This window comes from Alosa sapidissima, chromosome 23 (assembly GCF_018492685.1).
Source record: "Alosa sapidissima isolate fAloSap1 chromosome 23, fAloSap1.pri, whole genome shotgun sequence".
NCBI classification, from domain to species: Eukaryota; Metazoa; Chordata; class Actinopteri; order Clupeiformes; family Clupeidae; genus Alosa; species Alosa sapidissima.
Window position 1 is genome coordinate 18872294 of NC_055979.1, and position 17542 is coordinate 18889835.

Here is a 17542-nt window from a genome sequence, read left to right on the forward strand (position 1 = left end):
TAAAAGCAAGGCAATACTTTAATTAACATAAATAGCAAGAATGAGCCAAGTAGGGGAGCAGTGTCTTCATCAAAATTAAGCTACAGGATAGATTAATCATTGAGTCATGAAATAAACATCCACTTCGCAAATTTTGGTTAGGCGGTTGTGATTTTTGGTTAGGCGCTCCGGACACCAACAGGAACTACCAAGGAACGACACAAGTGCGACTGCCTAGGGGCAGTAGTTCAAACGACCAAACTTTGCGTCCTTGTTTGCGATTGACAGTTCGAACTACCCTTTCTAGAAACACCAAATCCAAGAACGATGCAGCGAACTACCAAGGTTGCGACGCAAGTTAGCAAACGATGCTTTCTAGAAACGGCCCCCTGATCAAATTCAAAGTGTGCGTTTTTCAAGGCTGTGCTGCTGCTTGGGTCTGCATTATAACGTCTGCAGTGAGGAGATTTCAGGTAGAATTGAAATGATAATTGTTATCGCATTATGCTAATTTAGTAAACCAAAATTCACTGTCTGACTGACAGTTTTTCTCACAATGTAGAAATGCAGAGTCAAAGTGAAAGCGGGGCTGCGCGCACCAAGGCACTTGTTGTTTCTGCAGAAAGACCTTTGGCTACTGTTCTCAGAGCATTATGCTTTCTCTGTCTATGATCTGCAGCTTTTCTCAAACTATGGGCCTCCTCAACAATTAACCTACTGGTCCACGGAGCCACGAAATTAAGTTATGCCCGGTGCATCACACTTCTGATAATTTGCAGCAAGATTGAATGGAATGGAACCGCTGACTGAAAAAAAATAATAAACCAGGCTAAACGTTTACCCAATAAGTACTTATTAATTTGGTGTAATCAACTATATATATACATAGCCCAGACAGCACACATATGTCTCCAAGACGCTTGGAAAAGCGTCTGAACAGCTTAATTACATCGCGTTCCATTTAGAACGTCTTATTTGATCTGATCAAACGTCAGCGGCATTTCACTGTCAATGTGTGTCACAATGCTACATCTACTGGAGATGTTAATGTCTTAAATACGATCACGTTCCATTTAGAACATCTTATTTTGATCTTAAAAACGGTGGCGTCAAGACACATTTGAGTTCTACATCTGAGAAATGGTAGCTTCAGCGAAAGTTCTATTAGGAAGACTCGTAGTGTAGCCTACTCCTCCCATGCTTACTCGGAGCCAATAGTAACTGCCTACTTTCGGGAAAGCCCGCAATCCGATCATTCACTCATTTAATCAGCGCTAGCCTATAGGAATTCAGCGGGCTCTTTAAATATGTACCACCTAACACTGCTTCTACTTCTCAGTACGCTGACTTTGACGTCCTATTGCAGTCGTCTCGTTGCTCTGAACGAATCATGTTTCAACCTTACCTTGCCAATCTAGGGGCCGAACACACGGACCATGTCCGTCGGTTCTCCTCTGCTCCAAATCGAGTCGTCTGACTCGGACGAGGACGTCGTTCCTCCAACCCAGCCCAGGAGGAGCGTCAGGTCGATCCAGGCCAAGTCCGACTGGGCCCGTTTCTCCGCTGTCGATATCGCGGCGGCGTTGACGGAGGCGGGGATTCCCTTCGACGCCGGCCTGCGGAAGGGTGACCTCGTGCTTCTCGCCCACAATGCCATCGGCAGTCCCGCTGTCCCCGTCGCGGCTGGTCCGTCGGGTCCCGTTCCTGCTCCCGCGGCCGACCCGGAGGAGCCTGAGCAGCCTCCGAGGAAACGCCGTGCCAAGGCCAGGCATGTCGCCCCGGCGCCGCGCGGGCGGCCACCTTCCGCTCGGCCCCCGGCCACTCCAGCCCCGGCTACCCCTGCCCCGGTCGCTCCGGCCACGCCTCAGCCCATCCTGGATGCCGTTCTCTCCCTCGCTGCTTCGGTGAGGGCCATCGATTCCAGGATTCAGGCGCTGGAGACCCGGCGCCCGGCCCCTCCGTCGTCCTCGCCTCCCACGGCGCCTCCGGCTCTCGCCTCTCTCCAGTGGCCGACCTCCCTCCCGGCCCCAAGCTGCAGCGCAGCTATTCCGCCTGCAGCGTCTGCCGCTGTTTCCCTCGGCGCTCCGGCCGTGCCTGTCTTCAGCCTGGCATCGGCTCTCCCTGCTCCTCCGCTGGGTAGGGGCTTCGTTGCTCCCTCCGCGGTCTCAATCTCTCCGCAACTCCGGCAGAACATCATTCAAGGTAAAGACGTGAATCTCGCTTCCTTGTTATTGCCATCTCCCGCTGTCGACCGTCAGCTCGTCGACTGCGGTGACGTCTCAGTCATCCTCAAAAATTCTGACCCGAGGCTTTCAAAGAGCCTGTCGTTCTGTGACTTCGTGATTGCCTTCGGCATGTACCGCGATGTCCTCTGCAGTGCCTTCCCTGATCGCCGACTGGAACTGGACACCTATCTCGCTATGATGGCCGATTTTAATCAGCGTTATGGGGGCACGCTGTTCTATCAATATCACAACTCGTTCTCCGCAAAGTCTGCTTCCTACATTTCCCTCTACAATTCCCGTTTAGACTGGTCCGTCGTTGACACGGAGCTGCTGGTCAGGCACTTCAGCGGTCAGCGATCGCTCAGCTGCAATATTTGTAGCTCCCACGGCCACTCGGCCAGTCTGTGTCCTCAGACAGTCTTCAGCGCACCTTCCGTTCCGGCCACTGCCCGGGGCGACGGCGTAAGGGCTCCTCTCGATAGGCAAGGGCGGCCCGTTTCCTATTTTAACGGGCTCGCTATCTGCAACAATTTTAACGAGGGCGTCTGCTCCCATACTAACTGTCTTTTCTCCCATGTCTGTAGCCAGTGCAAGGACCCTCATCCAAAGTCCGTCTGCCCCCGTCGCGTAAGGCCGCCGCGGGGAGGAAAGGTGGTTTCTGCAAAGAAATTCTAGCGTCTCACCCGTCCACGCCTATTAATGTATCCGTTTTGTCATATTATCTCTCTGCCCATCCTGACTCTGTGTTTGTTGATTTTTTGCTCACTGGTCTCTCTCAGGGGTTTAGGGTTGGTGTCCTGTCCCCCCTCTCTGACTCGTACGTGGCTAGGAACCTGCAATCTGCCCTGGCCGAACCTTCTGTCGTGTCCGAACTCCTGTCAAAGGAACTTAATAAAGGCTATATTCTCGGCCCTTTCTCTGTCCCTCCTTTCTGCCCCTTCCGCGTTAATTCCCTCGGCGTGGCCACCCGGAAGTACTCCGGTAAGAAAAGGCTGATCTTCGACATGTCCTCGCCTCACTCCGACATCTGGTCCAGCGTTAATGAAATGATTCCCCTCGAACCGTTTTCACTCCACTACGCTTCCGTCGACAATGCCATTTGCCTTATTAAAATCGCCGGCAGGGGCGCTCTTCTGGCTAAGGCCGACATCACAGACGCGTTCAAGGTTATGCCGATCCATCCCGCTGATTGGCCGTTGTTCTGCGTTAAGTGGCAGTCCAACTTTTATTTCGCCGTGCGGCTCACGTTCGGCTGCAGGAGTAGTCCCCACATTTTCAATTGTCTGTCGGAAGCGCTGTGCTGGATTTTGCTCAACGTCTGCCGCCTCCCGTTCGTCCTCCACCTCCTGGACGATTTCCTGCTAATTGATTTCCCCGCGGGGTCTAGTTCAGGTCTGGACGTCCTTCGCGCTGTATTCTTGGAGCTCGGTGTCCCTCTGTCGGCGGAGAAGACCCTGGGCCCCGTGCACTCTCTCGAATTTCTGGGCATTATCCTCGACTCGGTTGCCATGCGGGCCTCTCTCCCGGGGGAAAAATTAGCTAGGATTCGCGAAGTGTCCGCCTCATTTCTCTCCGTGGGCACGGTGACCAAGCGAGACCTTCTCTCTCTCTTGGGTCATCTGAATTTTGCCATGCGCATCATCCCGCAGGGTCGCTCCTTTATTTCTCGCCTGTTAATTCTGGCCCACTCCGTTGTTAATTTATCCGACCCCGTCGTGCTCGACCTGGGTTGTCAGTCGGATCTTGGTTTCTGGTCTAAATTGCTTGCTGAATGGAACGGCATCTCATTTTTCTATAATGATCACTCTGATTCGTCTGTCTCTCTCGAGCTGTTCACGGATGCCGCTCCGTCTCTCGGTTTTGGGGGCTTGTATAAAGACGCGTGGTTCGCAGAAAGATGGTCTGACGAATTTATGGCATTCGCCTCCGATGCTGCCTCGTCCGCCCTCTTCGAGCTGTATCCCATCGTGGTAGCCTGCGTACTCTGGGGTACCCACTGGTCAAGAAAGCGCATCACTTTCTTCTGTGACAACGAGGCAGTAGTGGCCATCGTAAACAAAGGTCGCTCTCGCTGCCCTAAAATAATGTCCCTTTTAAGGAGGCTCACCTGGCACTCTGTTATTCACAATTTCATTGCAAATGCCATTCATGTCCCCGGTTATTTTAACGTTCAAGCTGACGCCCTCTCTCGTCTCCGTTTGCAGGAATTCCACCGGCTCTGTCCTTCAGCCAACAAAGTGTCCACACCGTGCCCTCGTTTCGCCGAGCTGATTCTGGATTAAATCCTCTTTGCCTCAGTTCACTATTAGAGAAAGCCAAAACGTATATGTTAAAAGGCGTCGCTAAGTCCACAATCAAAGCCTATAATTCAGCCTGGTCCTGGTTCTCCATATTTTGTCAGCAGCACCACACACCTATCCTCCCAGTTCTCATTTCTACCGTCTGCGCTTTCCTGGTCTACTGCTTTGATCACCGCGGCCTCAAACTTGCGTCAATTCGCAAAACAGTCGCCGGTTTACAATTCCACGCCAGGCTTCACGACCCTTGTTTCCCTAGTCTGTTCTCCAACCCACAAATACGCCTTCTCCTCAAAGGCTTCCAAAATTCTTCCCCGCGCTCTTTTGACACTCGCCTCCCCATTACGGCGGATATTCTAAACATCATGGTGGCGGCGCTTAGACGCGGCTACCACTCAGAGTACGTTGACGGCTTGCTGGAGGCCGTCTTCCTCTCGGCTTTCTATGGCTTCATGCGGTGCGGAGAATTCACTACAAATTCTCTGTACGACCCCACGCGTAATCTCTCTCTCTCTGATCTTTCTTTTTTCCCCACTTATTTCACCATTTGTCTGAAATATTCTAAAACCGATACTTCTGGTCGTGGTACTACTATTTCAATTGTAAAAATAAACAATGCATTATGCCCGTTCGCCTCCATGGTTCATTACCTTAAATTACGGCCTCATACTTCACCAGTTTTCCCCCTATTTATCACACCAGATGGTCAGGCCATGACTCGTCGCTGGTTCAGCAGCCATCTAGCTAACGTGCTGCTCAAATGTAACCTCTCTCCAAAGAGGTTCACTTCACACTCATTCCGGATTGGCGCAGCCACGACTGCCGCCCAAAAAGGGCTGTCCACGTCATCCATCAAAACGCTAGGAAGGTGGTCATCCGACGCCTACACATCATACATCAGACTAACGCCTCATGATGTTTTCGATGCTCAGAAATTACTCTCTCACGCTAACTCAGGTACCTCTTTACCTTCTCAAATTCTGGTGGCGGTGGTTAAATTCTGGCATTCGCCTGCTCTAATTGCCGTAACGTATCGGGGCCCAGCATGCCGGTAGCTCGCGGTGATTTAGTCTCAGCCACGGGCCCGTTGCCCTCTTCACTGGTTGCTCGTTCGACGCTTATGGTTCAGGTCAATACTCGCCGGTTGCCCGGCTCGTGATGCTCGTCTAGGTTGCCCTAGACGCTGGTTGCCCAGTTTGGTCCAGGTTGCCCTGGATGCCGGTTGCCCGGCCATCACTTGGTCTAGGTTGCCCTAGACGCTGGTTGCCCAGCTCACTGTCCAGGTTGCCTTGGACGCCGGTTGCCCGGCTTGTGACGCTCGTCTAGGTTGCCCTAGACGCTGGTTGCCCAGTTCGGTCCAGGTGGCCCTGGATGCCGGTTGCCCGGCCGTCACATCAGTCTAGGTTGCCCTAGACGCTGGTTGCCCAGCTCATGGTTCAGGTTGCGCCGTACGCCGGTTGCCCGGCTCGTGACGCTCGTCTAGGTTGCCCTAGACGCTGGTTGCCCAGTTCGGTCCAGGTGGCCCTGGATGCCGGTCGCCCGGCCGTCACGTTGGTCTAGGTTGCCCTAGACGCTGGTTGCCCAGCTAATGGTCCAGGTTGCCTTGGACGCCGGTAGCCCGGCACGTCTCGTGGTCTAGGTTGCCCTAGACGCTGGTTGCCCAGCTCGCATAAGCACTAAAGTCCAGGTTGCTCTGGATGCCGGTGGCCTGGCTCGTCACGATGTACTAGCTCGCTAGTCACTGGGCGCCCAGATCGTGAAGTGCTTATGGTCCAGGTTGCCCTGGACGCCGGTTGCCCGGCCGCCGCATTGGTCTAGGTTGCCCTAGACGCTGGTTGCCCAGCTCGTCAAGCTTCTAAATCCCACTAAAGCGAAAGCATGCTGCGGGCCCCCCCACTACAACCCTAGGTTTATGGTTAACACCCAGCTACCTTAAAATTCTGTCGGCGTCCTGGCACGTCATCACCCCGGCCCGGTCATGCCGTTTAATTCATCTTGTATGTATACTAATGTCTCTGCTCCTCTCAGAACCAGATTACTGAGTCACCGCCCCGGCGGTCATCACTCATCCTTTTGGGGGTAGGCTCCCCGCCCCTGCCTTCATCCATCGGCAGGAGACGAGATCCGCTCATCGCTGGACGGATCCGAGACGGGGCCTACGCCAAAGACCGTTACCTATTCAGGACTCTATCATGCTTGTATCCAAGCTGTTCCGTTACTCATTAAATTGTTAACTGATTCTATTCTGTCTACTGAGTCTTTCTGGTAGAAATGGTAGCTTCAGCGAAAGTTCTATTAGGAAGACTCGTAGTGTAGCCTACTCCTCCCATGCTTACTCGGAGCCAATAGTAACTGCCTACTTTCGGGAAAGCCCGCAATCCGATCATTCACTCATTTAATCAGCGCTAGCCTATAGGAATTCAGCGGGCTCTTTAAATATGTACCACCTAACACTGCTTCTACTTCTCAGTACGCTGACTTTGACGTCCCCTCCACCTCCCCTCCAGCCACCTCTGCCAGCAGTCCACGTCAATCGGGCATGGTCTGCCTGCCACACCATCTTCTTTCAGCCACCGCCACCAGTTGGTCCCCGTCTCGTCGTGGGGGGTAGGCTCCCCGCCCCTGCCTTCATCCATCGGCAGGAGACGAGATCCGCTCATCGCTGGACGGATCCGAGACGGGGCCTACGCCAAAGACCGTTACCTATTCAGGACTCTATCATGCTTGTATCCAAGCTGTTCCGTTACTCATTAAATTGTTAACTGATTCTATTCTGTCTACTGAGTCTTTCTGGTAGAACTAAGATTTCCAGCATGTAGAACTCAAATAGAACACTTATGAGCGCTCATGCAATGTGTGCGTCTCTGCAGCAAGTGAAACTGGAGGTAACATGGACTAGAAGTAATAGTTTAAACAACAGCGTAGCTTCCTGTAACTATCAATGGAAAAAGCATAGAAACTGCTAATCATAATCTTTAAATGGACATTAATTACAATTGCAACACAATTTATTTATATTCCCTCTGCATATGTTTGGGTAGACTTCAAACGTTTTTGAATTTGAGCTTACAGTTCTGTCACTATTCTGTGTCCTTTACATTTATTTAATAGGTATTAGTGATACCTCGAAATTAGGCTGCTGTCTGTTAGGCAATTTATTGTAGCCTGCTAACCCATATGCACAAAACATAATTTCTGAAATGATTTCTTGATTTATAATATGACATATGTCTCCATGTAGGGTAGTGTCAAATAGTGAAGTTATAGCAGGTCGATCATGTAGGCCTTCATGTCACATGAGCCACACATATGAGGGGCGCTGCTTCTTATGTCCCTCCCAAACTGCATTAAAATGGTGTGTTTAGCAATCAGAATTTCAAACATTTTCGGGGGAGACACTCCCGGACACCAATATAGTCCGCACCCCTCTCAGAAAATACTTCCAATGTCCCTGTAGGGAGTTATTTATAATTTGGCCAGATTGTTTCATTTTCCTATCCCACAAACCCCACACTTTTAAAAAGCTTGATACGCCTCTGCTTATATGTGATTTTGGGAACTCTGTGATGAATGGAAATGAAATATATGACGATCAAAAACTCACGAAAACCCAAGATCTGGACATTTGATCTTAACTCTGCTTTTGATGGTTTTGGTCGGCTTTTTTTCGAATCAGTCACTGATTATCCTATCAGTGACATGCACGCCAGGTCAAAATCAGGTCATTTATTTTCGTGGGTTTATCACTAGGTGGCAGGTCTCGTTAGATCTCTTCCCAGAAACTTTGCAGGCAACACTTCTCAGGTGCTGAAGGGAGAAATTAAAAAGTCGAAGAAAAAGATATTGCAGCAGGTGCGTTTTCGCCAGACAACACTGGATGAGTCCACCTTTCTACTAAGACAAGATGACTCTGACCACGACAGGTCAAAAACATTACAAGGAGTGACTGAACACCGTGCTGAGGAGGGAGTTCCATCTCCACCACGAGCCAGGCCTAGCGGAGTGGGTGGTAGGCCGAGTCGCGCTTGCAAGAGGGCAGGCACGCCCTTGCTAGAGTGCCGAATGTCGGTAATAGTGACTCATAAAAGACGCAATATCTCCATTTCTAGAAAAAAAAACAGGGATTTTGATGAAAACGAGCCACTGTTTAGCTTGGGATTTCTCAGGAACAGAGGCGTGTAGAAATACACGGTTTTCACCCACTGAGAGCTTAAAGTCTCACCTTTCAAACGAGCCATTGTATGTGTTCATAGCTATAACACAGAATATGCTGTGGCTGTACAAAAATCATCAACAATGGTCTAGATTGCTGGCACTCTAGGACAAAGCTTCCGAAAACAGCTTGGCATTCAATGAGTTAAAAAGCAGAAGAGCTTGATCAGCTGGAGACTTCGCTCACTGTCATGCACAACTGAAAGGCTGAGGAAGTAATTTGTCCCCAGGGCCATTGAACTGTTCAATGCTTCACTAAAGGGTAGAGGAGAGATAGACTTCTCTGCATAGTCTGTCTGCCTCTCCACCCTCTCCATGTTTGAGTACTGACTGCCCAGTACTGCTTTACTACTGTTTTACTACTGTCCACAGCCTAATGTTTTTACTACTGTTTTACTGCTACACTGTTTTTCATGCTATATTAGCACACATGACCAATGGCTTCTGCTACAATACTGAATGGCTGTAACCCTATTACCTCAACCTATTCTTGCACTGACATAGTTTTTTATATTACCTTGTCTACATTATACTTTACTCTCTTATTTGTCCATATTATTTGTGCTGGTCTCTAGACCTTATTCTTGCACTGTTGCACTGTTGGACTACTGTTGGACTACTTTTTGCACCTTCACCATGACACTCACTCTCTTGAGCACCTTACCATGCACACAGAACTACAGGACTACTGTTGGACTACTTTTTGCACCTTCACCATGGCCGTAGCTACCATAGAGGACACCGAGGTCATGTCCTCGGTATTTTTTTCTTTACGTTTCGTTTGATTTATTAAGTAGGCTACAAATAGGCCTAGCCCACGAGACAATTTTCTTTGCATCAACGGACCGTCACGTGATAGCCTACCTACATATCAAAACGAAAGTACTGAGTCGAGGACTGAGTACTAAACTAATTAACGAACGCAACGCAGCTCACATAGTTTAAAAATAAATTTAAAAATAAACTTGACGTCTTGTTAATTTCTGCAGTAGGCTAATCTCAATTCACCTGACCTGAACAAAGGCTGTCACAAAGTTAACGTTTGGAAAGCCAGCAGAAGAGCAGACAGAGAAGGAGGGAAGGTAAGAAATATAGGCCTAGGGCTACCAATGAGATGCTAAATAATGAAAATGTATGTTGAAATTCAGTGGAGATGCAGTTAGCTAACCTGCATTGAAAACGAAGCTATATCAATGTTATATAGGATGGATAATGTTGTGAAGGATATTATCTCATGGCACAAATATTAGGCTACTTATTGTCAAATTATATCAATTATTGTTCAGTAATTTAGAGACTTGTTGTTTTAAGAAATCCAACACAGGAGACAGGGGATAGAAATCAGGCAGTTGAGAAGAAAGAGGATAAGAGGAAAATGATAGGTGAAGGGCCCCCCCAAGTGAGAGTCAAGATGTGACACTCACTGTGTGAAGGTAGCCTACAAGATCTGCAGCCTATGACCCTGCAAATTATGCAACATTTGCTACACTGATGAGGAGAAGCAGCTCATTCTTAATAACAGATGGAGCAGGGTCCAGTATAAATATCCAAAGCCAATTTGGGAAAAGGCTCAGATATACAGGTGCATCTAAAAAAAATAATATTGTGGAAAAGTGTGTTGGTTCAAGTTATAAACAAAACATGTTATAATCTGAACAAATATATATGGTTGTTGGCAAAATTGGGGGGGGGGGGGGGGGCTCGGAAGAACCTCCTAGCATTTTGGGGTGCCCAAATTTCTAGCGACGCCCCTGACCTCGGTATTTGAAAAATCCTGGCTACGGCTTTCACCTTCACCATGACCCTCACTCTCTTGAGCACTTCACCATGCACACAGAACTACAGGCCAGTCCCGGCCGTCACTGCAAGCGTCTCATGCTTGATCACCCTCAAGCACACTGTGGATTTTTTTTTATTTAATTTACATAGTATATTTAGTTTTGTTTGGTTTTCTTATCTTCTACTGTCTCTATTGTACAGTGGAGTTTGGTTATATGTTTATACTTATATTTACCATTTCTGCTGTAAGTGCATGTTGTGTGTGATGTCTGTATGCTACTGAGACCTTGAATTTCCCCTTGGGGATCAATAAAGTATCTATCTATCTATCTATCTACTTAATAGGGTATATGTTACGACTTAAGTGTTTGATTTAGCTGAGATAGAGGCACTTAATAGGGTATATGTTTCGACTTAAGTGTTTTATTTAGCTGAAGACCTGAGATGTTCTGCTTCTTGGGTGTGTCACGTGTGTGGTTGTGTCAATTGTGTGTACTGTTTTGACAAAATGAGCCGTTTTCAAAATTGTGCTTCAGCAATTGAAAAAAAATAAACAAAGTTCATTATTGATGATCTGCATGCCACCAGAGACCACCATTGCCACATTTCCATATTGAGATGTGAGTGAGTGTGCGGACAATGTTGTTTGTGTTGTGTAGTTGCCTTACTTACATCAGTGTTCAAAACCACATTGTCTCGTGTGAGTGCTGAGGTTGGTTAGTCATCCAAAGAAAGCGAGTCAGTATTTTTGTTTATATAAAACATACTTTTATTTGAATAATAAAAAGCAAGGCATTCATACAACCCTACACAGACACACACAACATGTGTGCCGGCAGTAGCTCCATTGGCAGGACTGTGCAAATCATAGCTTGTGCAAACAGCTCCCAGGCCTCTCTTCTTCAGATTAAGAGGACTAATAATTTTGGTAATACAGAAATGCATTTGGAAATACAGACAAAAATAAATACCTTACCAATAAATTACTGGAAAGTAATTGAATATGAAATAAATATGAATAATGGTTAAATATGAATAATAATTAAATAATAATAATAATGATAATTTTATCAAAAATACTGGCAAAACAGAGCTGACTGCATTTGTAGTTGTAAGTAAGCAAGCCAAATACACTTGAACGCATTATTCCGCTACAGTGGCATAATCACTAGTCACACCATGGACTTTGGTGCTCAGTTACTGTGCAACAAAAATAAATAAATAAAATGAGGAACTAAATAACAACAAGGCCCACCCTACTCGAGTTACCCCTGAATCACCACACTGACTGCGGTGATGTCATCATCAATGGACGGTCACACCATAACCACGTGACCCTCCGAGACACATGGGATGGTGTGATCAGGTGTAGTATAGCACTCACACTCAATCTGAGCCTATGCATTATTCAAAGTGCTAATTAATGAACTCTTCTATGGCTTTGTCCGCATACACACAGAGCTGCGTTGTGGGAGTATGAAGAACAAAGTGTGTGTGTGTGTGTGTGTGTGTGTGTCCTGTGTATGTAATTGTATGTATGTATGTTAGTAGATGAGCTGTCTTTGTAGAGGTCTTTCAGTATGCGTGTGTTGAACTCCTCTTCTACTCATCTCTGCCCTGGAACATGCTGATCCACACCAGCACCGTCTTGAACTCCAGCACGGCCTTGTGGAAGTCTGACTTGTCCAGCTGCCAAACACAGACACACAGCGTTACCACAAAACATATTATACACATCCAGCACCTGAATATCATAACTACTGAACTCAAATAGCACGACTTGAGACACTTCATTAATACGTTAAAAAAACAAAAAAGTAGAATCGGAATGCTCAAAAATCTATTTGACAAAAATATCTGAGAAAAGTCCAGGAGTGTTTCTACATGAGTATTAGTTTGCTGAAGGAGATAATCCATTGTATTCCCTGAATTTCGCACCTCTGCACATTTGTGTCATTTTCAGGACCGTTTTTTTGGGGGGGGGGTAAACAATTCAGAGGTACACTGCAGTAACAAAAAGTCTCGGGACCCAGTGATGAATTCGCTACACAAAATATGTCTGTTTTTTTTCCCACACTAAACTGGTTCAAAGATATTTTCTGTACCATTGGTGCTGAATCTCTCAGACTGACCGACTGCAGACTATAGTGTTGTCACTCAGTCTAACATGCTAATGTGCCAATCTGAAAGATATTTGTGCTAATTAATCTGACTTTTTCATAACTGTAAATCTTTAGTCTGGTCAAACTGGACTATTCTATCTATATTGTGGAAACTTCTTACACAACAAAGCGGTTCTTTTTACAGTTAAATTGTCTGCCGAGCAGGCAATTCTGATGTGTGTGTACTGACCTAAGTCAGTGGGAAATTATATGGGTAAACTCTCGAGACGCCATTGCTTCAGGGACCATTATTTAGTTGCCTAAATGGTCAAGTCGTGGTGACAGATTAGGCAGTATGGTTGGGATTAGCTCTCCATATTCACACTCAATCAGGAATGCTCAATCTGGACAAACCAGTGCTAGAGGTCAGATTCCCACCCAATGAAAACTTCATGGGTGAGTTCATGCTATTCATGTTATCATCGTGTTATTCTTGGATTACAGTTATCTAGGTAGCATCACATGAAGTTACTCACCTTCTTAAAAGTTTTCTCTAGGCTCCTAACATTCTTTTTAGTCCGACTGGTTTGGTTTTTGGAGTGCTGGTTTGCTGAAAGCTTGAAAACCTTGAAAAAATTAAACAAAAAAAAAAACATCAGAAGAGAGTGTACCACAGAGAGGGGGGGGGGGGGGGGGGACATTTCTGCCTCTCTCGTCATGACATCAAATGCCATCTATCTCTGAACATATGCAGTGTGTCATAATAGTATATATTTGTTTTGAGGGAATGTATTAATAAATCATATTATTCAGGTTGTTTACTTACACAGTGTTCCAAGGTGTCTTGAAGGTTTTCCAGTTTGATCAACAACATCTCATCCATTTTGCTGAAAATGTATGTCTTGTAGATGTCCAGAATATCAATGATTACTGGGAGATCCACTCCCTTCTGCCAAAAGAATGGTTCACATAAAAGAAAATAAACACCTATGTGTCAACCAAAATATTTCATTTCCTGCAAATTGATAGCCTTGTCCATCCTCATTCTTAAAAATCATTCTTACCTTTCTACAAGGCTTTGTGAATTTTTTTAGAAGTTTTTTGTTGGGATTATCATCCTGTGATGAAATAACAATTCTGTTAAAATTATTTTTTTTCAACAAAGTAGCCTACTTTATTGTCAAATATATGATTTAATTGCCTATATAAAAACTTACTTTTATGGAGTTCTGCATGCCTTTGATGGTGGCCATCATGTTTTTAGTGACAGACCTCACGCTAGATAGATTGCATTCCAGCTGCACACGTTTCTTCTGTGTGCAACCCTGGGAACAGCATAGGGTGGCAAGCAAAGCGAACAAGGTTACAAGTTTAGTCCGCATGTTGTCGTTCCAATCGTGTGGGATGATACGCCTGTGAGGATCCCTGATGATGAAATCAAACTTCAACCTGCTCTCTCGCTACTTACCTTTTTATAGGCTGTCGGCCTCTCCCTCTGTGAAGGAATTCCCAAAAGTATGACGTATTCAGGTTACCGACGCTGCTCCGAGTTTCCAGGGGCTCGTCACGCGGGAACACAAGATGCTGAGGATGCCGTTTTGCCTTTGATGTGCAGCGCTCGTCGCTCAGGATCACCTGTTGGTTTGCGGTTTTGTATTCGAGACAAACTGCGGCTAAGGATAGATTACTGGACAGATAAAATAGGTTATGGGTTTGCTGCAGCTCTTCCCCGTCTGCGCACAACAGCATGCACACATTTACCGTCACAGAATGACAATGATAGACTACTTTTTGGAGGACGGAAGATTTGGTGCGACTGTATGAATCAGCATTATACATCTTTGATGAGACATTTAGCTGACAATGAAATCGCAGTCATAACCCTGTAATGCTCGTCGAAACCAATGAGATAGATAGGGAATTATTGAAATTGGCATGTCTTTTCCTAAATCCTGCAAAATGCAATAGAAAGTAGGCTACAGATGTATTGATAATGTGATGTCTTTTTGTCTGTAGGCTACAGATTTATTGATAATGTGATGTATTTTGTATGTTATTGATAATGTGATGTATTTTTGTCTGGCTTTGATGATATGGATGGCTGTCATGAGACTTTATGGCAACAATGACTTCCAAAACTTAATTTTGAAATGTTAACATGTTTTTACCACTAGTCTTGTTTTCTGAGTTGTGTCTTCTGTATATGAGGGTGTGTGTGGTATTCCTCTAGGCTACTATCATTGCTTAGTTTAAGTCAAGAAAAGGAAATGAAGGAACAGTCAAAAGTACCATGACGACCAAAATTATGATATTGAACAAGAAACACATTGAGTGCTTTGGTGGCAAACAAGAAGTGCAGCCTGGGACATTAAACACAACAAACTTCTATCCTTTCAGAGAAAGATTAGAAAAATGAACAAAGAACTGTGTGATGATCTGGCAATAAAGCTGGGCCCTTCACTTTCTCAGTCTTGGCAATAATAGTAGGCCTAATAATAGTAATTAGTCCTATAGTTACATTGAATCATTTTGTAATATGAAAAACATACAGAACAGGAGCAAACAATGGCTGCGCCATAGAAATGCAGCAGCATTTTCAACTTTGCATCAGCAACATTTGGCGAACGATGGATCCCCAGTGTGATGAAGCCGGGCCGATCTGGTAAACAGTGAGCTGCGTCACGCTTCAGTAGTTACTGGCAGGTATGGACGCGCAGCCCACAACCCACCGCCTTCCCCCCTAAATTAGGTAACGAGGTCGTCACCCACATAATGACCCAACTAGAGTACCAGACGGCCTGCTTTGACCCATTTTAGAGACGCCCATGCCGCTTTCTGCTTCTCGGGTATAAGCCCTCCACTTTTGCAGACAGCATAGCCTAGCGTGCTTTATAACAAACTCATCCAGGTCTTGGGTTATGAATCAGAGTATAACTGTGACTGTACAACAGACTACAGGGCTTTAGACGCGTCGGCAAAAACTTGGGAGGACAGCGGCTGCTCTTGTGCTTAGCATAAGGTGAGGGACTGCCAGGCACTATACTAACATATAGAAGAGGACGTAGAGTTGGAATGCACAGCTGATGACCTACAGTCACAACTGGAGTTTTGGCAAAGCTGCATATAAGCAAAGTTCCAAAATATGCAAGTAAGTTCTTCATTTGTGTCAATAAAGAAATATAGGCCTACTGTACATAAAGGGTCTCAATGTATATTCCTATAACTTCAGTTGGTACTTCACATTACAATGGTGAAGCTTTTTCATTCCATCTCAAAAAGTGTGTACGGTGATCCTTATATAACATTTACAAACTAAAAAGAACCCATATTGTGTGAGTGAGCATAACAAGGAAGAGAATAATGAGAAGAGGTTTACAGCAGAAACATCCCAGAGGTATTGAGATTTCCCATCTGCAATCATGCAAAGGTAACAAACTCTCCAGGCACAATTCTCCTATGTGCTGTATGTTTTGAATATTGTTCAGACTATTTGACTATTTCTTCCTTTATGTTCACGTCATGGCTAAAATCATAAAATATTGTCAAATAAAGCAATGGTTATAATGCAGTTAATTCCATGTATTATTATGATATGAGTGTCTAATAAAAATATATGAAATTAAAACTGTACTTTTCTAGATGTCAACATGAGCACGGTGTCTAATCAATGTCATCTGCATTGAAAACATATGTAACTAAAAGGTTCGTGCACAAATGAATATGGAGGCAGAGCATGAACTAGATATGAGTGAAGTAAAACAGCATAATGAGTCAAATAAGTGTGAATTCTGCATGCAGTTGTCGTGCCGTCTATCTAAACACAGGTGCAATCCCCTCTGAGACACACAACACCAGACTGAGTCAGATCACAGCTACAAATTTTATTACAAGGGTCAGCAGCCACACACATTCAGCAAAATGAGCAGCACCTCAGCAATACACCAACATGAATCCCGCCCGCCCACATGTACATCAGGCGTACCTCTGAACGAAGAGATTAGCATTACCAGCCCCCCGTTAGTAATTTAGGAGCCACACATAAAATGCAGTCAGAAAGGTCCACACTATACATCCACATAGAAAACCACAACTCATATGAAAACAAAAGAAAAATAAGTGCTGTAACACCACTCAGGGGATACCAAATCCCAGGACCCTGCCACACATACAGTCACTACAAGGATATTCACACAGGTGAAAATGGGAGAATCAGCACAACAGTTCCACACAATGCCACACTTTTAAATAGTCACCCTTTCCCGTCCTGCACATACATGCCTCCTAACTACTAAGCTTACAGCCCCACCCAACAAAACCCGTACATTAATAAGAGGTGCTTGCGAGGTCCTAGCCCACCCCTCTGAGCGGGTGTAGGCCTACTGTCTGACCAGATAGAGGGAAGAGTTAATCAAATTTGGTCGGCGGCAGTCCCCCACGCCGACCAAAATAAAAAGTCAAAACCAGCACAGTCAATAACACCAACCGCAGCCCCACCAACCAGTGTCCTTAGCACAGTCCAGTCTTCAGGGGGCGGGGCGACGGCGATCCACTGGCTCTCGGTAGCCTGCGTTCCAGTTGCCTACCGCTCCACTGCACACCCATACGCTGCCGAAGAAACTCAGTCCACACATACAACCGCAAGTCAGCCCACTCACTCCAGCTTAGACAATGGTATAAATTACTTTCCTCTAAGTAGGCGATCACTCGCGTTGCACTCCCTCTCCCTCTACGATGCCACTTCCGGGTTTGCGTCAGCTACTGCTTTCAGATCTGTGCCTCCAGGAGACAAAACACATTCTCACACACCGAAATACCCCTTGATGGCCCATTCTCACAGGCATACAGAAGCAGGAGAAAGCACTTCCCTTAAGTCGGCATGTAAACATGCTCTTCTCCCGCACCGATCGGCTGCTGAAGGATTGTTGTCATTTCGTTGCTCCTCTGTCGC

At 46.0% G+C, this 17542-nt stretch overlaps 1 protein-coding gene and 1 long non-coding RNA gene across 2 annotated transcripts in view; one reads left to right on the forward strand and one right to left on the reverse strand.

The window, feature by feature from the left end:
• The first annotated feature begins 1415 nt into the window (after positions 1–1415).
• LOC121699043 lies at positions 1416–4486 on the forward strand. The gene is made up of 2 exons (XM_042081642.1): positions 1416–2666; positions 2789–4486. The coding sequence occupies exons 1-2, from the start codon at positions 1416–1418 to the stop codon at positions 4484–4486; spliced, it is 2949 nt and encodes a 982-aa protein (XP_041937576.1).
• Positions 4487–16455: 11969 nt separating this feature from the next.
• The window catches only part of LOC121698205, a 1539-nt gene continuing 452 nt past the window's right edge, over positions 16456–17542 (reverse strand). The window contains exons 1-2 of the long non-coding RNA XR_006026711.1: positions 17277–17542; positions 16456–17199 (exon numbers count right to left, since the gene is read on the reverse strand). The exon at positions 17277–17542 is cut by the window's right edge and continues 452 nt beyond it. This is a non-coding gene — a long non-coding RNA (uncharacterized LOC121698205). The remainder of the gene's footprint in view (positions 17200–17276) is intronic.

Excerpts from the sequence above, each read along its gene's own strand:
- LOC121699043 (XM_042081642.1), top strand. The coding sequence starts at position 1,416 with ATGTCCGTCGGTTCTCCTCTGCTCCAAATCGAGTCGTCTGACTCGGAC. Across the intron at positions 2,667-2,788 it reads CCACTGCCCGGGGCGACGGC|CCAGTGCAAGGACCCTCATC; the intron begins GTAAGGGCTCCT and ends CCATGTCTGTAG.